This window comes from Hyla sarda, chromosome 1 (genome assembly GCF_029499605.1).
Source record: "Hyla sarda isolate aHylSar1 chromosome 1, aHylSar1.hap1, whole genome shotgun sequence".
NCBI lineage: Eukaryota > Metazoa > Chordata > Amphibia > Anura > Hylidae > Hyla > Hyla sarda.
This window is the reverse complement of record NC_079189.1, coordinates 102,956,102-102,983,664: the sequence shown is the minus strand read 5'-3', so window position 1 is coordinate 102,983,664 and position 27,563 is coordinate 102,956,102. Positions and strand designations below refer to the sequence as shown.

The 27,563-nt window shown below is 41.7% G+C and overlaps 1 protein-coding gene across 12 annotated transcripts in view; it reads right to left on the bottom strand.

Moving 5' to 3' along the window:
- Positions 1-27,563, bottom strand: part of PCM1 (pericentriolar material 1) — a 175,261-nt gene that overhangs the window by 99,026 nt on the left and 48,672 nt on the right. For 5 of the 12 annotated variants that reach the window (XM_056559117.1, XM_056559133.1, XM_056559153.1 and 2 more), the window contains exons 3-7: positions 22,590-22,832; positions 22,166-22,438; positions 12,216-12,377; positions 12,007-12,120; positions 4,483-4,656 (exon numbers count right to left, since the gene is read on the bottom strand). In XM_056559117.1, coding sequence (XP_056415092.1) covers positions 4,483-4,656; positions 12,007-12,120; positions 12,216-12,377; positions 22,166-22,438; positions 22,590-22,832 — 966 coding nt within the window. The remainder of the gene's footprint in view (positions 1-4,482; positions 4,657-12,006; positions 12,121-12,215; positions 12,378-22,165; positions 22,439-22,589; positions 22,833-27,563) is intronic. The other 7 variants (XM_056559170.1, XM_056559204.1, XM_056559195.1 and 4 more) reach the window with 4 other exon arrangements.

Sequence of the window (27,563 nt, the reverse complement as noted above, 5' to 3'; positions counted from 1 at the left end):
GCTCCCTGGTGGGCTAGTGGGGTGGATCGCCGCCACCCTCGCGCCCCCCCCCCCCCCCCCCCCCCCGCAGCACGATCGTGGGGGGTGATCCACTATAGAGGTAGCCGGAGGGCTTACCTCTGCTTCCTCCTGTCCCGGCTCTGTCATTGATAGATCCTGGCTGGACCAGGCTCTATCAATGGATCACAGAGCACACAGAGTAATTGAGTTCAATAGAACTATTCATCTGTCTGAGGAATCTAATGATTCCTCATAAGTCTAATAAAGTGTAATAATAATAATAATAAATAAAAGTTTTAATAAAAGTTTGAAAGACACACATTAACCCAGTGGTCTTCAAACTGTGCCCCTCCAGATGTTACAAAACTACAATTCCCAGCATGCCAGGACAGCCGTTGGCTGTCCGGGCATGCTGGGAGTTGTAGTTTTGCAACACCTGGAGGGCCACAGTTTGAAGACTGCTGCATTAACCCCTTCCATGTTAAAAGTTCAAATCACCCCCTTTTCCTATATAAAAACAAACATATTTGGTATCGCTTCGTGCGTAATTGTACAACCTATTAAAATATAACATTATGTATCCCGTACGGTAAATGTAAAAAAATACCAAACCACAGATTAGCAATTTTTATAATATCCTAGAAAAAAAAGTTAAAAAGCGATTAAAAAGTCAGATCATTACCAAAATGGTACTGAAACAAAAAACAGATTATGGCGCAAAAAATGAGCCCTCATACAGCCTGGTATGCGGAAAAAAAACAAAGCTACAGTTGTTAAAAAATAAAAATTAGAAAAAGTTCAGAATTAGTAAAACATGACGTAAACGATACAAATCTGGTATCGCTGTAATCAGGCGGCCTAAAGTATAAAACTAACATGTTACCTCAACCACAAGGTAAATGGCGCAGAAAAGAAAAACACCAAATCTGCAAAATTATCTTTTACTATTTCAATTTCACTTCCCTTAATATATATATATATATATATATATATATATATATATGTATTTTGTTTTTTTTGGTTCAGAGAATACGTTATTGAAAAATTAAAATGTATCATTATAGTAGTTAGTTATGGTTATTATAGGGCGAGGAGGAAAAAATCAGAGCCTAAAAGCAAAATTGGCACGGACAAGTGGATCGTCATGAGGGACAAGTAGATTTTGCTCCATTTTAGTCCCGTGGACAAGTAGTTTTTCATAAAATTTCCACACCCCTGATACTGTATAATCATTAACACTGTTGAATAAACAGCAATTTCACAAGTGCCTCAGTTTGGAGTGCTATTCAATACAAGAATGCTATGCCTATCCCTATGCTTAAGAGCTCTATCATGCTCTTAAACTCATATAGGGCTGATGTAATGGACCAAATGGCATTAACGTGATAGCAGTACAAAAAAGAAAGAAAAAAGCAGACTGAGCAGAGCGATGACGCAAGCAGTCATTCAAGCCATCGGGGCGGGGCCACAGCGAACGGAGCTGGTAAGTGCAAGTCCCCGCTTTTTAACTTAATATCTTCACCATCCTGGGGGGCACAAACTTCCCACAGGGACAGTGAGGATAATGATTTTAGCATATATAACGCATTGCCAGGCAGTAAATATGCTAAAATATGTTGATTGGTTCCCTTTAAGTTATGCCCGTTTAGCGCGTTCTCTTTTCTAAACTGCTATCCAGTCATTACTAATGCAAGATAGTAACATTTACCATACAGCACTGATTCAACAACTTCGGCTGATTACTTTCTAGATCATAATATTGTGAAGTGATTTCTAGCAGTGGAAAACAAATATATCAAATTAAAGAAAGAAAGGTATAGAAACTAGACAAACGCTCTTAAAACTCAGACTGAAAGGGGTTGCCCAAAAGTAAGTAAATAAATACAATTAGAAGCATAAATATTATTAAAAAAAATATATATATTTTTTTTTTAAAACACACATATTGCCATCTTGCAAACTTTATTTTCAGTAATCATTTGACAAACACTGACTGACTGCATTATGGGAGAACCATTATTACTTTTACCTACCTGTTGGCATTCTGTGTCCTGCGCCACGTGAAACCAGCATTCCTCCAGAAGCCTTTCATTTTATCTGTTACATGAGCCGGTTGGCTGCGGACACTACACTTATATGTACTCACCATTGTTGTGTATGGGGGAACACAACCATTTCAGGTGAGCGGCAAATATAGAAGTCACGATACCCCACAGGTCTCTCGTTTGTTACACCACGGAGCGCTGTATTCTCTTTTTTTTTTTTTTTCTTTTTAACAAACACTGACTGAGGCAGGTCAATGATGCAGCAGTGGTTGGCTGAGAGGACATTTCTTGTGTGTAAAGACATTCCCCAAGTAACGCGCACTTCAGCAGGGGTCATTATCACAAAAGCTGGGCACTGGGCAATCCCTTTAGCATATGCTTGCTTAGTGTTGCAAGCAGTCAGTCCTGCGTATTTCGACAAGATGTTACTGCAGCTCGTCAACCTCTGAAACCTACTCCGTTCGCTCTTTCAAGAAGTCAGAGGAGAGTGTAGTATTCGGCTGTACAGTAGGGATCGACCGATATCGATTTTTTAGAGCCGATACCGATAATCTGTGACCTTTCAGGCCGATAGCCGATAACTTAGACCGATATTCCGGTATAAGTTATCCGCTATTCCACCCCACCCCCCACCCCCCACAAGCCTCTGCAGATCAATGATTTAAAGTGGGTGCTTTAAAGCAATAAACTGCAGTGACTTTTGCGGGGCCAGAGACCGCCGCTGCCCGCTTTTCTCCCCCTGCCTGTCCTGGGGTCCTCCCTAGTCCAACCACCCCCGCCGCTGCCCCATTCCCTCCCCCATCCCTGGTTTTAGAATTACCTGTTCCCGGGGCCTGCGCTACTTCTGGCTCCGGCGGCATCCTGAGCTGTCACTGTGCGCACTGACGGTGACGTCGTGTTGAGGATCTCACTAGTCATTGCGCCGCTGCGCAGCGCGCAAGAGCCAGAAGTAGTGCGGGTCCCTGGAACAGGCAATTATAAAACCGAGGATGGGGGAGGCAGCAGTGGCAGTGGTCTCTGGTGGGGCATTATCGGCATATTGGCAATTGCCGATACCTTTAATGTCCAAAATCATGATTATCGGCCAAACCGATAATCGGTCGATCCCTACTATACAGCATAGCAATACACTATACATCTTTACAGCTGGACCTGGGAGTTTCAGACTACTGAAAGTGTTACTGTCATTAGAAACAACTTTTTTCCCCATTTAATACTTCCTTAAAAACTTAGCATTTTCCTAATATACTTTATAAAAAAAAATGTATTGCTTAAGATGTGAAATACATGTTTGAAAATATGGCCACGAGGGGTCTCTGTCACTTTTTACTTTTGAAAACGAACCCTGATATCTAGGGCTCTTTGGTCCTGACTACTACCAAGAAAAGGACTGAAATTCTGAAGAGAGGGGGAGTGGTTTTCTCTCTTCTATGCTCACTCAGTACAATGTATAATCCAGCTTTCAACTGAGTGAGAACACTTGAGAGATCCAGACTAAATGCAGACAGCTTGCAGCCTCTTCAGGAGAAGCATGTACAGTGACAAGCAATACAAGGTGCTAAAAAATTATTTATATGCAAAATGATTTCTCTTTGGTTAATTTATGAACTTATATCATGTGTATTTGCATTATATAGGTTCCACATGGCTGCTTTAGGGTTATAAAAAGCATGCAATTTGCCACAAAGCTGTGAAAATGTAAAAAACTTTATATTTTCTACTGTCCTTGCACCACATAGTTTCCCATGGCTGCATTAGAGTTATATAGAGCATGCATTTATGCAGAAAGTATAAAAATGTTTGTGCAGACCTCATGACAGGGGAGAGGGGAGGGGTAGAGGAGCTCATCATACTCAAGGTAATTGCCGATACCGATAATGCCCAAAATCGTGATTATCGGCCGATAATATCAGCCATACCGATAATCTGTCGATCCCTAATAGAGATTATAAAAATAAATAAATATATTTGTGTAGAGATGAGCGAACTTGCAGTAAATTCGATTCGTCACGAACTTCTCGGCTCGGTAGTTGATGACTTATCCTGCGTAAATTAGTTCAGCCTTCAGGCGCTCCGGTGGGCTGGAAAAGGTGGATACATTCCTAGGAAAGAGTCTCCTAGGACTGTATCCACCTTTTCCAGCCCACCGGGGCACCTGAAAGCTGAACTAATTTATGGAGGAAAAGTCATCAACTGCCGAGCCGAGAAGTTCGTGACGAATCGCATTTACTGTAAGTTTGCTCATCTCTATATTTGTGCATGCACACCTGGGCTGGGATGGACCAAATGACCCTTCTAGAATATTGCTAGTAAATTCACATAATTTACTTTAGCAAGTGACAAAATGTCACCAAGATATTAATAGGTAATATCAATAGAATCTCGCAGATTATCAACAGGGCATGTAGTCTACTCATAGAAATATTATAACATATACCTTAAACTGTAATCCTGGCTGCAAAACACAAGTGCTACTTGACTTCATTTCCCTGTTATTCATAGCCGGTCTTTTACTCTTTGGAGAGGTTTTGATGTCAGGATGTGAACATTTCATTTGTGACCCAGAGCTCCCTAGATTGTCTTCAATTCGTGGACGACTAACAGACACCTCCTTTATTAAATAATTAAGTTTGTTAGACTTAAAATGTTACAGTATAAATGGTACATTTACATGTACAATGCTGCCAACAATTTACCCTATTACAGATTTAAATATCATGGTGTATAAATCTTAAAATAAAATAAAAAATACCTCAACAGGGTTTAAAGAAAAATTATCATAATTTAGGGGGCTCCCTATACCTAAGACCTCTCTCTATGGCCAGAACAGTTCACCACTTCAGTGGCCAGGGTCCATCAATATATTAGATGGTCAGTCAGTTATTGAAATGCTAACATGTAGTAGCCCATTTCCTATGCAGCATCCAGTTTGTAATGCATATTGAATAGTTCCGGAAGGAGACAACTCCATATATTGTGTTGCTCCTGTGCTGAGTTACTGCAGCTAAGCTCCTATTTATCCCATTAATGACCATGGACCTAAATGTACGTCTGGTGTGGAGGTACCTCGCGCACAAGGACGTACATTTACGGCCTATACGTGACCATGAGCAACTGAGAGATGCTTGGGTCCATGCACGGCAGGTCCCGGCTGCTGGTAGCAGCCAGGGACCCGTCGGTATTGGCCGACATCCGTGATCGTGCAGCTGTCCGCCATTAACCTCCCCAGATGCAGTGATCAGTAATGATCACGACATTTGCGGCAGTGCAGCTACAGTTTTGGATGATCCGATTGCCCCAGGAACGGCCACGGGGATCAGACCAACTAACTTGGCGGATGGATGTCCCCTCACCTGCCTCTGCCACCTTCTGCACTGATCTGCCTTCCAGCAGACCAGAGCAGAAGATAGCCGATAATACTGATCAGTGCTATGCCCTATGCATAGCACTGAACAGTATAAGCAATCAAGTGATTGCTATAAATAGTCCCCTATGAAGACATAAAAAATGTAAAAAAAATTGGAAAAATCCCCTCCCCCAATAAAAATGAATTGTCCCTTTTTCCCATTTTACCCCCAAAATATAAATATATTTGGTATCGCCGCGTGCGTAAATGTCCAAAATTGTTGCTGTCACAATTTATTCCAAAAAATATAAGAAAAATGTATAAAAGTTTTATATACACACATGTGGTATCAATAAAAAGTACAGATCATGGCGCAAAATAAAATGACCCCTCATACCGCTGCTTATACAGAAAAATTTTAAAGTTATAGGTCGTCAAAATAGATGGATTTTAATCGTACTAATTTGGTTAAAAAGTTAGCGATTTTTTTTTTTTAAAGCGGTACAATAATAGAAAAGTATGTAATTATGGGTATCATTTTAATCGTATTGACTGGCAGAATAAAGAAAATATGTAATTTTTGCCGTAAATTGTACGGCGTGAAAACAAAACCTTCCAATATTTGCAAAATTGCGGTTTTCTTTTCCATTTCCAAATACAAAGTATTTTTTTGTTGTATTTTTGTAAATTGAGTGATGTCATTACAAACATTAGTCTGTGGATGAAAATATAAAATATAGTTATGCAAGTGAAGAAATGAAGCCACGGCACTGGGTACGTTTTGCAGTTAAAATTTCTTCTTTATTGCAGCATAGCAGGTCAGTATGGGAGTTGGACCAAGACAAGCGCTGGTTTCGCGTGCAAACACGCTTTGTCAAGGCATACTGGGAGTAGACGGAACACTGTCAAAATACTCCCATTGGCCAATCACAATCGCTTATTGAAAATACATTCATTAACATATACAACACAATACAAAGTAGAAAATATTGCACATAATGGTACATACAAATGATACATAAAACATACAATGCTATTACCAAAGCAAACAAAATGTTATTCACCTATCGGTCAGAGAAAAGAAGATAGATCATTTCGATCATTCAGACCTAGAGCACCCGTTTCTCCGGTCCGTATGATCCATTTTGCTTCTGCCTGCAAAAGTCTTGTGTGTCGATACATTATTCTCTGGAGACCAATAAATCGGAGCAAATTACTGTTACCATTATGTATTTCTTTCATATGAGAGATAAGGCGAGGACAGTCTTTTCCTGTCCTAATCGAGGCTAGATGTTCACGATACCTATGGAACAAAGGGCGGATAGTTTTGCCAATGTAAAATAGATGGCACGGGCAGATCACCGCATACACAACAAAATCTAATCGGCATGTAATAAAGTCGGATATAACATGATTAATACAACCCAATTGGATAGAACCAGAGTCAAGAAACTGCTTACAGAAGGAGCAGTGTTTACATTTAAAATTCCCTTTCGGGAGACTCTGTTGAATCCAATTAGATCGACTGAGGGATACGACTTTTTATTAACCCCTTCCCGCAGAATGTCATATATAAACGCCGGGTTGTGCAGTGCGTTCGCGCATCCCGGCGTTTATAAATGACATTCAGTTAACCCGGCGATGCGCAGCATCGCACGGGTTAACTGGCAGAAGTCCCGCTGTTTCCAGCAGGGGACAACTTCTGCTTCACCCCCAGGACCATCAATTGATGGTCCTGGTCAGCGATCACTGTGATTGGTCCCTGTGGACCAATCACAGTGATCTGGGGTGAAAGTTCAGATCCCCCGCACTGCCCGCCCCTGGAAGTCGGGCAGAACGGGGGACGAAGGCTGCAGGGGCTCGCGGGGACCTGCGGCATTCGGGGGGAACACGTGGGGACCGGCGGACTTACCTGATCCAGCGGCGGGACCGAGGAGCAGCGCGGGACCGGCCACGTGGACGAGCAGCGACGGGTAAGTATGTAGTCCTCAGAGGCAGCAGTGAAGATCTTCACTGCTGCTTCTAGGAGTCTGAAAACTACAACTCCCAGCATGCCTAGACAGCCTTTGGCTGTCTGGGCATGCTGGGAGTTGTAGTTTTGCAACATCTGGATGGCCTCAGTTTGGAGACCATTGTATAATGGTCTCCAATCTGTGCTCTTCCAGCTGTTGCAAAACTACAACTCCCAGCATGCACTGACTGTCCAGGCATGCTGGGAGTTTTAGTTCAGCAACATCTGGCCCTTCAGATGTTGCCGAACTACAACTCCCAGCATGCCCTTCAGCTGTCTGGGCATGCTGGGAGTTGTAGTTTTGCAACAGCTGGAGACACACTGGTTGGGAAACATTGTTTCTAACTCAGTGTTTCCTAACCTGTGTGCCTCCAGCTGTTGCAAAACTATAACTCCCAGCATGCACTAAAAGACCATGCATGCTGGGAGTTGTAGTTTTGCAACATCTGGAGGGCCCCAGTTTGGAGACCATTGTATAATGGTCTCCAATCTGTGCTCTTCCAGCTGTTGCAAAACTACAACTCCCAGTATGCACTGACTGTCCAGGCATGCTGGGAGTTTTAGTTCAGCAACATCTGGCCCTTCAGATGTTGCCGAACTACAACTCCCAGCATGCCCTTCAGCTGTCTGGGCATGCTGGGAGTTGTAGTTTTGCAACAACTGGAGACACACTGGTTGGGAAACATTGTCTGTTTCTAACTCAGTGTTTCCTAACCTGTGTGCCTCCAGCTGTTGCAAAACTATAACTCCCAGCATGCACTAACAGACCATGCATGCTGGGAGTTGTGGTTTTGCAACAGCTGATGCAAGCCTGAACTTGCTGCTGAACTTTGAAGCCCTCTGGTGTCTTCCAAAAGTAAAAACTCGTCACTTTTATGATGCAGACATAAAGTAGACATATTGTATATGTGAATAAAAATTTTTTTTATTTGTAATATACATTTTCCTTACAAGCAGAGAGCTTCAAAGTTAGAAAAATGCAAAATTTTCAAATTTTTCATCAAATTTTAGGATTTTTCACAAGGAAAGGATGCAAGTTACCACAAAAATTTACCACCATGTTAAAGTAGAATATGTCACGAAAAAACAATCTCATAATCAGAATGATAACTAAAAGCATTCCAGAGTTATTAATGTTTAAAGTGACAGTGGTCAGATGTGCAAAAAACGCTCTGGTCCTTAAGGCCAAAATGGGCTTGGTCCTGAAGGGGTTAATTCATCTCTAAGATTACGTGTTCTACGGAACAAAATTAATGGTGGTTCTGCTGTAAAGACGCGCAGGTTAGTGTCAGCTTGCACAATGTGCCAATTTTTTCTTATGGTTGTCTGATGGTGTTGGCCATAGGGCTATATTCAAACGAGAAGACTGCTCGGGTCAAGGTACCTTTTTGGCCGTTTCCACGCTTGAAAATTAGTTCTTCCCTATTTTTAGAGCTTGCCCTAAAAAACGCATCCAGTATCAGTTGTTCAGTGTAACCTCTGTCTCTCAGTCTTTGCATCAATTCGCATGACTGTTGTGCAAAATTGGAATATTCTGTGTTGTTACGGCGGAGGAACATGATGCGATTGGAACATGATGCGTTTCAGTTTGGTTGCCACTGGTTTGCCCAAAGCGGCGGTGGTAGCGCCCGACCCCGATAATTATAAAACCGGGGATGGGGGAGGCAATGGGGCAGCAGCAGTGGTTAAGCTCAGGACCGGCAGGGGGAGAGAAGCAGGTGGCGGCAGCGGCGGTCTCTGGCCCCGAAAAAGCCGCTGCAGTTCATTGATTTAAAGCGCCTGAATTAAATCATTGATCTGCAGCGGCTTCTGTAGGGCTGGGGGGTGAAATAGCTGATAACTTATACCGGAATATCGGTATAAGTTATCGGCCCTAAAAAAAATCAATATCGGTCGATCCCTAATGGACACACAAGACTTTTGCAGACTTTTGCAGGCAGAAGCAAAATGGATCATACGGACCGGAGCAACAGGTGCTCTAGGTCTAAATGATAAAAATCTATCTTCTTTTCTCTGACCGATAGGTGAATAACATTTTGTTTGCTTTGGTAATAGCATTGTATGTTTTATGTATCATTTGTATGTACCATTATGTGCAATAATTCTACTTTGTATTGTGTTGTATATGTTAATGAAAGTATTTTCAATTGTGATTGGCCAAGGGGAGTATTTAGACGGAGTTCCGTCTACTCCCAGTATGCCTTGACAAAGTGTGTTTGCACGCAAAACCAGCGCTCGTCTTGGTCCAACTCCCATACTGACCTGCTATGCTGCAATAAAGAAGAAATTTTAACTGCAAAACGTACCCAGTGCCGTGGCTTCATTTCTTCATTTGCAATTGTGGCTCTTTCTGCCTTTCTCTACTGAGCACGGGTATGTGGATATAGCCTCTTACTGCCAATACTGTCCAAAGCATATGTGAGAGGTGCAGGCTCCTACCTTCCTTCTAATAAAATAGTTATGATTTTTAGAAGGCGAGGAGGAAAAAAATTTTAAAATAAAATTGTCCTGGTCCTTAAAGGGGTACTCCGGCCCTAGACATCTTATCCCATATCCAAAGGATTGGGGATGAGATGTCTGATCGCAGGGGGCCCGCCGCTGTGGACCCCCACGATCCCGCCTGCAGCAGCCCGGTACCTCAGTAGCCCGGAGCTAAGATTTCTCCGAGGCATAGAACAGGCGGTGCAGGGGATGGGGCGTAGTGATGTTACGGCTCCGCCTCCTTGTGATGTCACGTCAGTCCCCCTCAATGCAAGTCTATGGAAGGGGCGTTACGCGGGGGCGTAACCGTAACATCACGATGCCCCGTCCCCTGCACCGCCCATCATCAGCCTCGGCGAAAACTTAGCTATGGGTTGCTGAGGTACCAGGCTGCTGCAGGGGGAATCGTGGGGGATAAGAAGTCTAACAGCCGAGTACCCCTTCAAGGTCAAAATGGGCTTGGTCCTTAACCCCTTAAGGACCGGGGTTTTTTCCGTTTTTGCATTTTCATTTTTTGCTCCTTGCCTTTAAAAAATCATAACTCTTTCAATTTTGCACCTAAAAATCCATGTGATGGCTTATTTTTTGCACCACCAATTCTATTTTGTAATGACATCAGTGATTTTGCCCAAAAATATACGGTGAAACGTAAAAAAATATAATTGTGAGACAAAATTGAAAAAAAAAAACGCTGTTTTGTAACTTTTGGGGGCTTCCGTTTCTACGTAGTAAATTTTTTGGTAAAAATTACACCTGATATTTATTCTGTATGTCCATACGGTTATAATGATACCCTACTTATATAGATTTGATTTTGTCGTACTTCTGGAAAAAAATCATAACTTCATGCAGGAAAATTAATACGTTTAAAATTGTCATTTCTGACCCCTATAGCTTTTTTATTTTTCCGTGTATGGGGCGGTATGAGGGCTAATTTTTTGCGCCGTGATCTGAAGTTTTTAACGGTACCGTTTTTGCATTAATAGGACTTATTTTTTCATGATATAAAAAGTGACCAATAATGCACTATTTTGGACTTTGGAATTTTTTTTGCGCGCACGCCATTGACCGTGCGGCTTTATCAACTATATATTTTTATAATTCGGACATTTTCGCACGCGGCGATACCATATATGTTTATTTACACTGTTTTTTTTTATCATGGGAAAAGGGGGGGGGCGATTCAAACTTTTAATAGGGAAGGGGTTAAATGATATTTATTCACTTTTTTTTTTTTGCAGTGTTATAGGTCCCATAGGGACCTATAACACTGCACACACTGATCTTTCACATTGATCACTGGTTTCTCATAAGAAACCAGTGATGGATGATTCTGCCGCTTGACTGCTCATGCCTGGATCTCAGGCACTGAGCAGTCATTCGGCGATCGGACAGCGAGGAGGCAGGTAGGGTCCCTCCTGCTGTCCTGTAAGCTGTTCGGGATGCCGCGGCTATCCCGAACAGCCCACTGAGCTAACCGGCATGGTTTCAGTTTCACTTTAGACGCAACTTTCAACTTTGAACGCCGCGTCTAAAGGGTTAATAGCGCGCGGCACAGCGATCAATGCCGCGCACTATTAGCCACGGTCCTGGCCGTTGTTAGAGGCCGGGCCCGACCCACTATGACGCGGTGCCATGCCGTGGCCCCGCGTTATAGATCGGGAGCGGACACATGACGTTTCAGTACGTCATGTGTCCTTAAGGGGTTAAAAGGAAACCGGACATCACTTTCATGGTGCTCAAAAGTCATCTGTGCAGTCCATGGGGAATCCTCCTTGCCCTGCTGGCCTTGATTGAAAGAGCTCTACCTCACTATACCCAAACAGAGAAAGATCTATAAAAGTCCATCAAGTTCAACCTATAACCCTACTGTGTCCCAACACAGGGTTATAGGTTCCACTTTATGTACTCTTGTATGGAAATATATATCCAGCACTGCAGCTCTGGTAAAAAGCTGATTGAAAGGGGATGGAACCACACCAATTACATATTGGTGGCCTATCCAGAGAATAATAAAAATAATAAAAAAAAAAAACAGAAAACCCCTATAAAGGATTTACATTCACTTTATAAACACACTTGGTCCACACTGAACTTAACTATGTATTCAGAAAACTCCTTACCGTGGTATCTGAACCTTCAGACTGCACATCAATGTTTAGTGATGTGCTCTCAGCTACAGATGCAGATCCCACAGCTGAATCTACAGTCCATGCATCCTCCTCATCTCTGCTAGCCTGAAATATTGTATAAATCATCAAGCAACAGCTCACAATCCACAAAATCACTTTCATTCAAGATGCAGGGTATGCATTCAGAAAATCACACTTACAAGCTTTTTTTGATGACATTTTAGGCAACAGTTTTCCTGGTCTCTTAGATATTCAATTATGTTTGATAAGTGCTCAACAGTGGCAGACCTTATGTTTTTCTTGACAAAGTCATCTTTCCCCTTGGTGATTAAGCTGTGGAACTGTGCAAATCTACTCACAACCTACAGAAAAAGGCACAAATTATAAAGAAAGGGGTCTGCAGTGATTACGTCTTTATGACTGACATAACAGATCGAGAAAATGAAAATGAAGGGGGTAGTTACAGGTACTTCTACTCTACATATTCAATGATATTGCAATAGGGATTCAACTCAGAAGGCATTATTAGATATGCCTAATGAAGTCATAGGAGTTACTTAGTTACCTAATGAAGACCTCAACCAGTTTAGTGAAATGTTATTACCTCAACTACTGACGGTCATGCAAGCTGCAGAGTGGTGATTGCTTACCTCGTTCTTTATTGGAGGCCATTCTAGTTCTACTGTAAAACAAGGGAAGAACCCGCTTCATGCAGGTTCATACAGGCAGATTCTGCTACTGTTTGCTTTTATCAGTTATCCTTACAATTATCCACGAGGATAGTTTATTCTTCGGAAATCTACATAAGGCTTCGGAAATATTAGAAGGCTTTTGACATAGAAGGGCATATAGCTTTTGTGCGCAGACAAAATGCTTTTATTCTTGGGGGATGCGGATCAGTCTTTGTCCTCTTTCATGCATCGTCTTGAGCAGTATGGTGGCTATTCTGGCCTGACCATGAATTGGGACAAGTCTACAATTCTTCCCTTCGGTCCCTTGCCTTAGATCACAGATATCCAATCTCACCAAAATGATACTCAAGTCCCAGCTCCTATATATTCTTATATCCCTAGTATAATGGGGAAGATGTATCAAAACCTATCCAGAGGAAAAGTTGCTGAGTTGCCCATAGCAACCAATCAGATTGCTTCTTTCATATTTCAGAGGCCTTTTCAAAAACAAAGCGATCTGATTGGTTACTATGGGCAACTCAGCAACTTTTCCTCTGGACAGGTTTTGATAAATCTCCCAAAATGTCTTTTTGTCATGTACTTTTCACTGTTACATTGTTTTGTGTCTTTTGAATTTGTGTTCCGGACCATGGAGATTATGTACTTTCAGTATAGGTCATATGACTCGCGTCACATGATCAAAGTTAGTCCCGCAAGATTTGGAATAATATCCAGATATACACAGCCCGAAGCAGTACACACACACACACACACACACACACACACACCGCTATAACAGAGGTAACATTTAGGTGTTTACAATTATAGGTTCTGTTTGTATTTCAAGGTCCATGATTGGTGCCTTCTGGTATCATTAAAAGTATTAACAGTGATGCGCACAGAGTATATGGTCAGGCTCTGGACCCAGTGTTAGCCATGCCCCCTGATGAAGCTCAGTAGCAGTAAAGCATGCATTGGGGTACACGCATCCATTGGTAAGAATTCTCACATGGCAGATACCCAGATACATCAGGTCTGGACTGAGGCCGTGTCTGTAACACCTCCCAGCATGTATCACTGAAAACGATGTACTACTTTATGGGGGGGGGGGGGGGGGGGAAATGAACAAAAAGGAACTTTGACAATTGTCTAAATTGTGAGTGAAATTTACTTACATAAAATCGCACTTGTCTGAATTTATGCTATAAGCCATTACATTAATCCTCTTGGTTTAAAGAATGCAGTTCCTAAATAGAGATGTCAAATGCCACTGAATATACAGCGGCATATGTCATTGACTTCCTCCAGAGGTGTATAAACAACGATCCCTCCTCCAAAGCACACAGCGGGATGAATCAGGCGCTGAGACCAGATCAGGGTAAGGGAATGTTATTACCCACAAAATGGTTTCATGCTCCACAGTATCTCTCGTCATCTATATATATATCTCTCTCTCTCTATATCTATAAATGAAACTCAATGGGGGAAATATATCAAAACCTGTGTAGAGGAAAAGTTGACCAGTTGCCCATAGCAATCAATCAAGATCACTTCTTTCATTTTTCAGAGGCCCTTTCAAAAATGAATGAAGCGATCTGATTGGTTGCTATGGGCAACTGGTCAACTTTTCCCCTCCACAGGTTTTGATAAATCTCCCACAATGTGTGTATGATCCAGCATCATGTCCAAACGGTTAAAGATATAAACATGAAACTTGGTAAACGCTACTTATATGTCAACAACAAACACAGGATAGGTCATTTAACCCTTACTAATTGCCATTTGCCAGGGTCGGGGGTTTTCTTTAAAGTCCCATACAAGTCTTTGGGAAATATATGTTACTGCATAACTCGATTTGATAATACTTCGTCACATGTTACTTATATGTCCACTTAAAATATAGGATAGTTAATTTAACCCTTAACTACCCCCATTTGTCAGGGTCTGGGTTTTTGTTTAAAGTCCCATGCTAAATGTATGTCCCCACATAACTTTCGTACGGCTGGAGATATTTCAATAATACCTGATACACATATTACTTATGATTGAAGAAGGACGGATCCAGCTCAATGCAGGTAAAATCAAATTTAATCCAAAGGACAAGGAAGGAACAAGTTGACTAGTTCCTTCCTTTTCCTTTGGATTAAATTTGATTTTACCTGCATTGAGCTGGATCCATCCTTCTTCATTCTTCTGTCATTTGCTGGTGCCGTCCAGCATGCCCTGGATCCATGCTCTGCTGTCCAGGGCGGGGTGAGCTGGTTTTCACTTTGTTTTCTCTTACATATTACTTATATGTCAAAAAAAAAAAATAATGTGATAGTTAAATTAACCCTTACATACACCCTTACATAAAAGATGGGTTTTTGTTTAAAGTCCCATATACTTTGTATGGGACTTTAAACAAAAACCCATCTTTTATGTAAGGGTGTATGTAAGGGTTAATTTAACTATCACATTATTATTATTTTTTTGACATATAAGTACCTTACTTCAGAAGCTCCGCTCTGCATCTCCTGGTGAATGTGTCAATCCGGCTTGCAAGCCACACCGAATCTCACAAAGACATGCCCTCATTTTAAGCCCCATCCCTTTTATTTTCTACCCTTTTTTTGCATCGGTCTGGCTTTCAAATCACGCCCAGTCCCACAAACCCACGTCCCCTTCTATTTTCAGCTTAACAATATCTTTATCAAAAATAAATCGCACGTGAGGACGGGATATTAAGGCAAAAGCTTCCTCCTTTGGTGAGTTCCCTCCCCAACAAGGATTAGGAAGGAAACAGGGCAATGCTGGGTACTCAGCTAGTCTTTGAATAAAACATGATTGATGCATTAATAACTTAAAACTAAAGATACTTGAAACCATTCCACAACATATCCATAATCGTGTGCAGTAATTAAACAGAGAAGCATTTTGGATTTTTTCTTTGGTTACTTTATTTCCTGATGGATTTAATGAAACCATAGAAAATGGTCGCTAAATTCCTTGTTCTTTACAGTATATTTATGAATTACGTATATTTTTCTGTATATGTTGATCTATACATGGATATAGATCCATGGATATGGATAGAATGATTTTAATCATTTTTAATGATGTGTATAATGTATTCTAAAGATAGTTGTTAGGGGTAAAAAAAAAATTATTCCTTTTAGGGGTTAAAAATTTCCCTATATAAACTCTGTGTTCAGTCTTATCCTTCATGCCTGAGGAAGCGGATTCTCTGCGAAACGCGTTGCATTGTGGGTCATAAAATTCCCTTACCCAGAATCAGTGCCCGATTAATCCAGCTGTGTGCTTTGGAGGGGGGGGGGGATTGTTGTTTATATGCTCTTTGTTGGCATAGAGTGGCTGTAGAGATTGCTATTCCATTGTTGTACTTCGTTATCAGAACAACCATCCATAGTAAGTGTAGTTCCCATTTAGTGTTACCATTGGTCTCAATGTATTACACTACGGAGTGCACCCTTTTGTTTTTATCTTTCTAGCTTCCAGAGGTGTATGTCATGGAACACTTCCAACATACATGCTTTATATGAAAAGCATAACTATTCGATGAGAACACAGCCTTATATACACCCCATATATAAAATGTTTCTAGACTATTATTGCTTTCATATATACAACAACAAATGAAACTAAATACAATGATGCAGGGGCATAAAACATGCACATTTTCCCCAATTCATTACCTGCAGAATAACTATAGTAACCCAATAACCAAGCTCATAATGGAACAGAAAACAGCAGCAGCAGGCAAGAGCATTCTGTCATCACAGGAGGCAACAACATTCAATAGGCAATATATAGCTTAAGATAGTAAAAGAACATTTGTTTTAGTCCACTATGAAAACTATCAGTATGATATTAGGGAAAACATTCAAGTACAGATTTCCACAAAAACCTTGCAGGCCTTCTCTAAGACATGACCTAAAGCTGCTGCTGCACAAGCTTCCTGCTTCACCTGTTTATTCATTTCCCATTTAAATGGACAGTGTCAAAATAAAAAAAACTTTTTATATGTTTAACATCTTAGCAAAACATTAACCGTTCTAATTATACTTTCTAAAAAAAAAAAAAAAATGTTCCTCCTTGAATTTAAATCAGAGATGAGTGAACTTACAGCAAATTCGATTCGTCACGAACTTCTCTGCTCGGCAGTTGATGACTTATCCTGTGTAAATTAGTTCAGCCTTCAGGTGCTCCGGTGGGCTGGAAAAGGTGGATACAGTCCTAGGAAAGAGTCTCCTAGGACTGTATCCACCTTTTCCAGGCCACCGGAGCACCTGAAAGCTGAACTAATTTATGCAGGAAAAGTCATCAACTGCCGAGCCGAGAAGTTCGTATCGAATTTACTGTAAGTTCGCTCATCTCTAATTTAAATAATGGCGTATGAAAAAAAAAAAAAAAAATCCCAGGTGGACCACAGGCTGAGACAAAGTTTAGTAAGTGAGGACACTACTGACACTGTGCTCACTCCTGAGCTGCCTATCAGACTCGTGTCTAAAACAGAGAGGAGGGCGTTACAGAGCAGCCAGAAGTGATTTAAAGGGGTATTCCAGGAAAAAAAAATGTGTTTTTTTTATATATCAACTGGCTCCAGAAAGTTAAACAGATTTGTAAATTACTTCTATTAAAAAAAAATCTTAATCCTTTCAGTACTTATGAGCTTCTGAAGTTAAGGTTGTTCTTTTCTGTTTTAGTGCTCTCTGATGATAGGTGTCTCGGGAACCGCCCAGTTTAGAAGAGGTTTGCTATGGGGATTTGCTTCTAAACTGGGTGGTTCCCGAGACACGTGTCATCAGAGAGCACTTAGACCGAAAAGAACAACCTTAACTTCAGAAGCTCATAAGTACTGAAAGGATTAAGATTTTTTTTAATAGAAGTAATTTACAAATCTGTTTAACTTTCTGGAGCCAGTTGATATATAAAAAAAAAAAAAAGTTTTTTCCTGAATAACCCCTTTATTAAAGAGACCAGCACAGCAGACTCAGGAAGGAAGTGAATGGTGAGCGAGGGCGGGCTCACTGCTTGCCTGGGGCATGCCCCTTCCTGAGCAGTAGATGTCAGAGTGAATGAGAAGCAGAACAGTGGGATTTGTGAGCCAAATACAGAAGCTAGACTCATAATACATACATATATAAGCAAAGCTATATTAAAAAAAAATATATATTATTTCAATTTTAAGTAAGGTAGTTACACTAGCTGTTGCTGAAAACCTAAAAAGGGAGAGTGTAAACTGCAGCACCGTGGACATACAGCAATAGATACACTGCCATTTACACAAGAGACAGCTGCACTGAGCTTTATATGGTTGGTGAGGAGTTGAAAGGAATCATCAGGAGCAGACAGACAGGTTTAACTAGCATCTATACAGCCCTCAGTTCTCTCAGGCTTTGTCAGTCTTTGCATTTAGCATATGGCTAAACCGCAGCCATGTTTCCCTTGTTTTGTCCTGGCTCTGTCTGTTACTAGAGACAGAAATCCCCTAACAGGCAGTGGACAGCAGTCTGCAAAGATTTGAGACACTTTGTGACATAGAATTTCAGCGATCCACTGCTGAGGTAGCCTGAGGGCTTACCTCTCCGGCTCCTGCGCTCTGAACGATAAAGCCTGGCAGGACCAGGCTTTATCAATCGAGTGCAGAGCACACAGATCAGTGTGGTTTTAGAAAACCACATTGAACTGTACAAGTAATCTAATGATTAATCCTAAAAGTCCCCTAAGGGGACTAACAGTGTAAAAAAATAAATAAATAAATTTTAAAAACACACTCACCCCCTTCCTTATTAAAAGTTTAAATCACCCTTTTTTCCCAAATTACATATAAAAAATATATAACCATAATAAAAATAAACATATGTGGTATTGCTGCGTGTGTAAATGTCCGAACTATTAAAATATATAGTTAATTAAACTAAATGGTCAATGGCGTACGCGCAAATTCCAAAATAGCGCATTTTTGGTCACTTTTTAGATCATGAAAAAATGAATAAAAAGCGATCAAAAAGTCTGATAAATATAAAATGGTGAACTTCAGATCACAGCGCAAAAAATGAGCCCTCATTCGGCCCGTACACATAAAAATTAAAAAAAGTTATAGGGGTCAGAAGATGACAATTTTAAACGTATTAATTTCCGTGCATGTAGTTATGATTTTTTCCAGAAGTCCGACAAAATCAAACCTATATAAGTAGGTTTTAATCGTATGGACCTACAGAATAAAGATAAGGTGTCATTTTTACTGAAAAATTTACTGCATAGAAACAGAAGCCCCCAAACTTAAAAAATTGTGTTTTTTTCTTCAATTTGTTGCAAAATTATTATTTTTTGTTTGTTTCGCCATAGATTTTTGGGTAAAATGACTGATGTCATTACAAAGTAGAATTGGTGGTGCAAAAAATAAGCCATCACAAGGATTTTTAGATGCAGAATTGAAAGGGTTATGATTTTTAAAAGTAAGGAGAAATAAACGAAAGTGCAAAAACGGAAAAACCCTGCATCCTTAAGGGATTAAAATTGTTTTCCTACCTTTAAAATTGATGGCTTATTCTTGGGATTCTGGGACCCTCCAGCAGGCCAGGGTGCTGCTGTGAGAATTGCAGTCTCTTCAATGTTTACATTGGCTGTAAGTCAGTTCATACTTTTATTTATTTTTAATTATTTGTAGCTGCGGTGCAAGATACTGCAAAGTTTTGATCACTGTACAAGGCTACCCGCCAATGCACCAAGAAATTGTTGAAAATAAATTAATCATGTGTAAGCGCAATGAGATAAGTGTATGAGATATCATCAGAGCAAAAAGCTAATTTTACTGGGGAAAACCATAAAAGTGAAAGGAGGTTCTTGTAAACTGTTGGGCCACCATTATCCTGGCTCCTAGAGGCGATATGGTTGGGCATGAAGGCAAACCGCAGCACATTTGCCCACAGATTTTGCAGCTGGGCCTGTAGATCCTGCACAGTCGTAGGTTCCCAAAGCTAGCTCCCCAAAATTTTTTGCTGGCCTTCAGGTAAGCCAAGGAAAAGTTACAATCTAGGGGAGACATTTCTGGGAAACCCTTGCTGAGTGTGGAAGTCCTGTCATGGGAGACAACACATGAGGCCGCAGGATGTCCTGCACACATCAACAAGCTTTCAGCATCCCTTGTACAACTAAGGGTGACCGACTGTCTTATGTGATGGCTCCCTAGATTACCACCCCTGCAGTTGGGGCAGTGTGTCATTCCACCTCAAAGGCAGGATTTAAGCAGTCACCATGAGGGCTATAAACGTGATCCAGACCGGTCAGGTGCTGAAGGAACCTGGATTTGTTGTTAAAAACAATGGGGGAGATTTACACAGACCTGTCCAGAGGAAAAGTTGCTTAGTTGCAGCAACCAATCAGATCGCTTCTTTTATTTTTCACATTGGTTGCTTTGGGCAACTCCGCATCTTTTCCTCTGGACTAGTTTTGATAAATCTCACCCAATATGGTTCCAGGTCATAGAAGAACCATGTTTCTTGTTCACAACACCTTTGCAAACAAAAGGTGATGGTCAATGGCAGGACACAGAAAGGGTGCCGTGACACCAAATTTCCTTCTGCTAAGGTCTGGCTGTAGATCAGGGTGTGTAATGAAGGTGCTACCTTTGTCTGTATGATCCAGCTTGTGACTTAGCAACAAAGTCTTTGGTTGCAGCAGAGAGGCATGTTTATCAGTCAATGATCTCTCACCAAGATTTATGCTATCCAAAAGTTACAATGTACAATGTAAATTTTTCCTATACCGCAATACCCCCCACCCCCCAATCTCTAATGAATGTATGAATTATCAGCCGCAACGGCTGTCCCCACATCAAGGAACTAATCATATGTTCTCCCCGGCCTCCTGTGAGCCGCTGGCGCTTTAAATGAATGAGTTGGGTTCGCCGGCGCTTTAAATGATTATGCTGCAGTCTGCTGCGCTTTTAGCGCTTGCAGGGGGAGGTGACAGCTTTCGGCTCGCAACTTAATCGTTTCCAGGGCCGTGACCCGCAACTTAATCATTTAAAGTGCTGGCAGCCTCCAACTTGCTCATTTAAAGTGCCGCGGCCTGACACTCGTTCATTTAAAGCGCCGCAGCCCGCAAATTGTTCATTTAAAGTGCCACGGCCCACAACTCGTTCATTTATTGCACCGGCGGCCGCAACTCGTTCATTTAAAGCGCCACGCCCTTTAGATGAATGGGGGTGGGGGGGGGGTTAGAAAAGCAGATTAGTTCCGGAGGAGAGGGGGATACTGTGGAACCGCCATTGACTTACATAAATACCGTGATTTGCATTTTTGGTCATACCGCCCAGCACTACCAAAAGTAACTGCTTGCAGAATTTTGCAGCAGTCCAACATTTCTATCTGGGTGCATTCTAATTAAAACTGTACTAGCAAAAGATAAATTAATTAAATAAAACATTTCAGAATTGCAGTCACAATGTTACCACCATAACAATCAGTACTTCTGATGTTGCACTGTGACAATGAAATCTTCACAAAGCATGATCTAAGTCACCATTTAGCCCTAGCCCAAGGGAGGAAAGGGTGGTAATTTTTTTTTTTTTTTTTTTTAATGCTTTTTTTAGGTTTCGCGTTTCTTTAACATAGCGTATATTACATAGAACTACCACTTCAAGGGCAGCCATACTTTGTAATATACATATATGTATCCAATACCACAAAACAAGTAAAGACAAGTGGTGGTGTAACCTAATCCAGAACAACAACAATAAAATGGTCACGCATCAAAGGGTGGCTGTTACTAAATGATTCAGAGAGCGTTTTCATTTTCCCTTTTGTTTGCAAGATTGTTGAGTAACCAGTATAAGGCTCCCAATGTCCCTTTAAAAGTGCATGCTCTAAATAAATATTTCCGAAAAATCTTCTTTGAGTTAATTTTTACTGATGACAAATCGTGAAACAAGTTACAAGAGCTTAATTATCCTTTGCAATGTAAAGTTAGCATTGTTCCAGGACAACCATGATTAGCTAAAAACAGTGTTAAATGGCACTATATGAAAAACTAGGATTTGGTTTATTTGAAAAAAAAAAAAGTCTAAAATGTCACTCCTGGGAAAATCCCTCCAGTGTTTTTATCTCGGAACAAATTCATAAAAAAATAAAAATAAACTAAAATGGAGTCACCCTTGACTGCTGCCAAAGAAGCAACTCATTCTGACACAAGTAAAGTGAAGTACAGAACATGTAGTTCTATACTGTACTGTAAAGGTGCTATTAAGCAACTAGAAGGTGCATGCTCTTTGTTAATACTGGAGTTTTACCAGTGAAATGTCCATACTGATTGGCTAGATCTTCCAGCAAACTGTAGGTGTCACAGACCTGGGCTGACTGTGGCACTGTATATTGATAAAGGTGCAACTATACAATGGCCTTCAAAAAAGGATGATAAAATGGATTTCGAGAGAAACTACAATAATTATCTTATTAAAGAAAAGTACACAGTACCTGACTACTGTCAATAGCTGGTTCATCAAGACCATCTTCTCCTAAAGCCGCCTGGTAATTCTGCAAAAGTTCTTTAGAGAGAGGAGAAGTCAAATATTCCTTAGGTAAAGACGGGCCACTGGTTTCTCGCTTTGGAGGACTTGAAGAAGCAGCTTTATCTTTGTTAGTGTTCAGCTGTAGTGAAAGAAAGTTGAAAGATTTTCGGTTCTCAGAAAGCTGCCTCTTATTGTTTGCTGCTGTTGCTCTTCCTTGGGAATCACTCCCAATGCTCCTCTAAAAGGAAATTAAAGAAAACATTTAGATGGTATTATAATGATGGTAGAATTAACAGACTGATGAAAAAAAGGATATGTAAATTTTCTGTTTACAAGAAAAGACAAGAAACCTTTGCGGAAAAAGGATTGTATACAGAAATTAACAGCACCTGATCCAAATCGCCAAAATTAATTTTCTGCCTCAGTTTCTCCAGTTCTGCCTGTTCTGGGACTGACATCTGAGACATATATCTGGTATGTGGATAAGTATGCGGCGTTCTTGTCCTCCTACGGCCGACTCCAGGAGAGGAACCAGGAGAAATATCGTTTGTAAGCCGGGACTCATAATCCACGCCAAACGTTTTCTTATTTTTTTCTGATGATCTGTTTCCTTTCTTTTGTCCACTCCACTCCTGATCAAAAGTAAAAAAGGGGAAAACAATGAATGAAAAGCATGAAAAATAACAAAGTGAAGATAATAAAACAGAACACCACCAAGGGTAAGTCCACAAAACATGACAGCAGCAGATTTCAAAAGTGGGCTTGCGAAGGCAAAAACTCCAATGGATGACAGTTACAGGCAAATAATTGAAATTTTACAAATATCATCGACATGCTATGGACATTTTCCATGTAAAATTAAGCAGTGCAGCAGAGTATAAGATTATCAGAATGTAAATTTCTGCAACAGGTTTTCATATAATAAGATTTAACCTGTTAAGGACACAGGGAGTACAGATACACCCTTGCATCCTGGTCCTTAATGACGCAGGGTGTACCTGTACCTCCTGGTTCCGTTACCAGGTTTGAAGCGTGCTCAGAGAGAGACAGAGAGTTTGAGATAGATAGAGATTTCTGGCACCAGTTGATATAAAAAAATGTAAAAAAAACAAAAAATAAAAAGTTTACCACCGGAGTACCCGTTTAACCTCTTCAGGATGCAGGGCTTATGCATACGCCCTGCATCCTGAGTCCTTAAGGACATATGGCGTATGGGTATGCCCGTGGGCATTCCGGTCCCCAGACAGAACGGGGGAACTGTTGCGTGACCAGCGGCGGAGGTCCCATACCTGCGATCAGCGGCGATGACGTGCGGCTCCTCGTACAGACTATGGAAGTCGGTGAGTCGTTGCCTTACAACATCTGGAGGGCTACAGTTTGGAGACCACTATACAGTGCTCTCTAAACTGTAGCCCTCCAGATGTCGCAAAACTACAACTCCCAGCATGCCCAGACAGCCGTTTGAGCATGCTGGGATTTGTTATTTTGCAAGATTTAGAGGGGTACAGTTTGGAGATCACTGTGCAGTGGTCTCTAAACGGTGGCCCTCTAGATCTTGCAAAACGACAACTCCCAGCATGTCCACACAGCAGTTTGCTGTCTGGGCATGCTAGGATTTGTAGTTTTGCAACATCTGGAGGGCCACAGTATGGAGATCACTGTGTGGTGGTTTCTAAACCGTGGCCCTCTTAATCATGCAAAACTACAACTCCCATCATGCACGAACAGTAAAAGGCTGTTTCACCATGTTGGGAGTTGTAGTTGCAGACCTCAAGCTGTTGTATAACTACATCTCCCAGCGTGCCCTTCAACGATCAGTACATGCTGGGAGATGTGGTTTTGCCACAGCTGGAGGCACACTGGTTGGAACATACTGAGTTAGGTAACAGAACCAAACTCAAGGTTTTCCAACCAGTGTGCTTCCAGCTGTTGCTAAAGTACAACTCCCAGCATGCACGGTCTGTCTGTGCATGCTGGGAGTTGTAGTCTTGCAACAGCTGGAGGTTTGAGCCCCCATTTGAATGTACAGGGTACATTCACACGGGCGGGTTAAGGCGAGTTTCCTACTTTAAGTTTGAGCTGCGGCAAATTTTCTGCTGCGGCACAAACTCCTAGCGGGAAACTCACCGTAAATGTGAATGTACCCTAAAAACACTACACTACCACAAAATAAAGAGTAAAACACTACATATACACCCCTTACACTGCCCCCCCTTCCAATAAAAAATTAAAAAACGTATCGTACAGCAGTGTTTACAAAACGGAGCCTTCAGCTGTTGCAAAACAACAACTACCAGCATTTCCGGACAGCCAATGACTGTCCAGGCATGCTGGGAGTTTAGCAACAGCTGGAGGAACCCTGTTTGCTAATAACTGGCGTAGAATTCCCCTATGTCCACCCCTATGCAATCCCTAATTTAGTCCTCAGATGCACATGGCGCTCTCTCAGTTCGGAGCCCTGTCTTATTTCAAGGAAACAGTTTAGGGCCACATATGGGGTATTTCCTTACTCTGGAGCAACTGCGTTACAAATTTTTGGGGGCTTTTTCTCCTTTTACCCCTTATGAAAAGGAAAAGTTGGAGTCTACACCAGCCTGTTAGTGTAAAAATTTTTTTACCGTACACTAACATGCTGGTGGTGCCCCATACACATACAAGTGGTAAAAGGAAAAAAGACCCCCAAAATTTGTAACAACATTTCTCCTGAGTACGGTAATACCCCATATGTGGGCATAAAATATTACAGCGGTTCTGACAAACGCAAAAAAAGAAATACCCACGTGACCCCATCTTGCAAACTACACCACTCACGTAACGTAACAAGGGGTATAGTGAGCCTTAAAACCCCACAGGTGTTTGATGCGGTGCAGTGGGGGCGGGGCATTATCGGCTTATCGGCAAGGTAATTGCCGATACCGATAATGCCCAAATTCGTGCTTATCGGTCGATAATATCGGCCAAACCGATAATCGGTCGATCCCTAGTAGGATCATACCCCATATGTGGATGTTAAGTGCTCTGCGGGCGAACTAAAATGCTCAGAAGAGAAGGAGCGCCATTGGGCTTTTGAAGAGAAAATTTGTCCAGAATTGAAGGCCACGTAGGTTTACAAAGCCTCCATGGTGCCAGAACAATGGAACCCCCCCCCCATGTGACCCTATTTTGGAAACAACAACCCTCACGTAATGTAATAAGGGGTACAGTGAGCATTTACGCCCCACAGGTGTCTGACAGATTTTTGTAACAGTGGTCCGTAAAAATGACATTTTTCATTTGCACAGCCCACTGTTCCAAAGATCTGTCAATTGCCAGTGGGGTGTAAATGCTCACTGCACCCCTTATTAAATTCTGTGAGGGGTGAAGTTTCCAAAACGGTGTAACATGTGGGGGTGCACTGTTCTGGCACCACGGTGGGTTTTGTAAGTGCACAAGGCTCCCGACTTCTATTCCAACCAAATTCTCTCTCCAAAAGCTTAATGGCCCTCTTCTCTTCTGAGCATTGTAGTTGGCCAGCAGAGCACTTGACGTCTACACATGGGGCATTTCCATAATCAGAAGAAATGGAGTTACAAATTTTGGGGGGCATTTTCTCTTATTACCCCTTGTAAAAATGTAAAATTTTTTTTGGGGGGGGGGGGGAAAACAGCATTTTATTGAAAAAAAAATGTAATTTACACATCAGACTTTAACGAAAAGTCGTCAAACATCTGTGGGGTGTTGAGGCTCACTGTACCCCCCCCCTGTTACGTTCCTTGAGGGGTGTAGTTTCCAAAATAGTATGCTATGTGTTTTTTTTTTTTTCCGCTGTTCTGGCACCATAGTGGCTTCCTAAACGTAACATGCCCCCCAAAAACCATTTCAGAAAAACTCTCTCTCCAAAATGCCATTGTCGCTCCTCCCCTTCTGAGCCCTCTAGTGCCCCCACAGAGCTTTTTAAATTTCTTCTTCCCTTTGCTGCTATTCCTGTGAAAGACCTAAAGGGTTAAACTTTCTGAATGTCATTTTGAATACATTGAGGGGTGTAGTTTTTATAATGGAGTCATTTATGGGGTACCCATTTGAACCCACTTCAAATCTGAACTGGTCCCTGAAAAATTCTGATTTTGAAAATGTTGTGAAAAATTGGAAAATTGCTGCTGAACTTTGAAGCCCTCTGATGTCTTCCAAAAGTAAAAACATGTTAACTTTATGATGCCAACATAAAGTAGACATATTGTATATGTGAATAAATATATAATTTATTTGGGATGTCCATTTTCCTTATAAGCAGAGAGCTTCAAAGTAAAAAAAAAAAAAAATGCTAAAATGTTAATATTTTTCATCAAATTTTTGAATTTTTCACCAATAATTGATGCAAGTATCGACGAAAATTTACAAATAAAGTAGAATATGTCACGAAAAAAGTTATTAATGCTTAAAGTGACAGTGGTCAGATTTGCAAAAGGGCTGCGTCCTTGAGGTGAAAATGAGCGATCTCCGGGCCGTCAGCAGCAGCGTCCGGAACATGGAGCTTCCGTGTTTGTGACGTCATGCCACGCTCCCTCCATTCATGTCTACGTAGCCGTCACGCCTCCTCCCATAGACATGAATGGAGAGCGGCGATCGCGCCGGCAATCACAGGGGTCCCCAGCGGCAGGATCCCCGCGATCTAACATCTCATCCCCATCCTTTTGATAGAGAATAAGATGTTTTGCGCCGGAGTACCCCTTTAAACACCACAACATTACTCCAAGTCAATCACACGTCTGTGATATCACACTGTCCACTCAGGAAGCAACACTGACAATCAATTTCACATGCTGTTGTGCAACAGACAACAGGTGGAAATTCTAGGCAATTAATTAGCAAGACACCCCCAATAAAGGAGTAGTTCTGCAGGTGGTGACCACAGACCACTTCTCAGTTCCTATGCTTCCTGGCTCATGTTTTGGTCACTTTTGAATGCTAGCGGTGCTTTCACTCTAGTGGTAGCATGAGACGGAGTCTACAACCCACACAAGCAGCTCAGGTAGTGCTGCTCATCCAGGATGGCACATCAATGCAACCTGTGGCAAGAAGGTTTGCTGTGTATGTCAGCGTAGTGTCCAGAGCATGGAGGCGCTACCAGGAGACAGGGCAGTACATCAGGAGATGTGGAGGAGGCTGTAGGAGGGCAACAACCCAGCAGCAGGACCGCTACCTCCGCCTTTGTGCAAGGAGTAGCAGGAGGAGCACTGCCTGAGCCCTGCAAAATGACCTCCAGCAGGCCACAAATGTGCATGTGTCCATTCAAACTGTCAGAAACAGACTCCATGAGGGTGGTATGAGGGCCCGAAGTCCACAGGTGGGGGTTTTGCTTACAGCCCAACACCATGCAGGACATT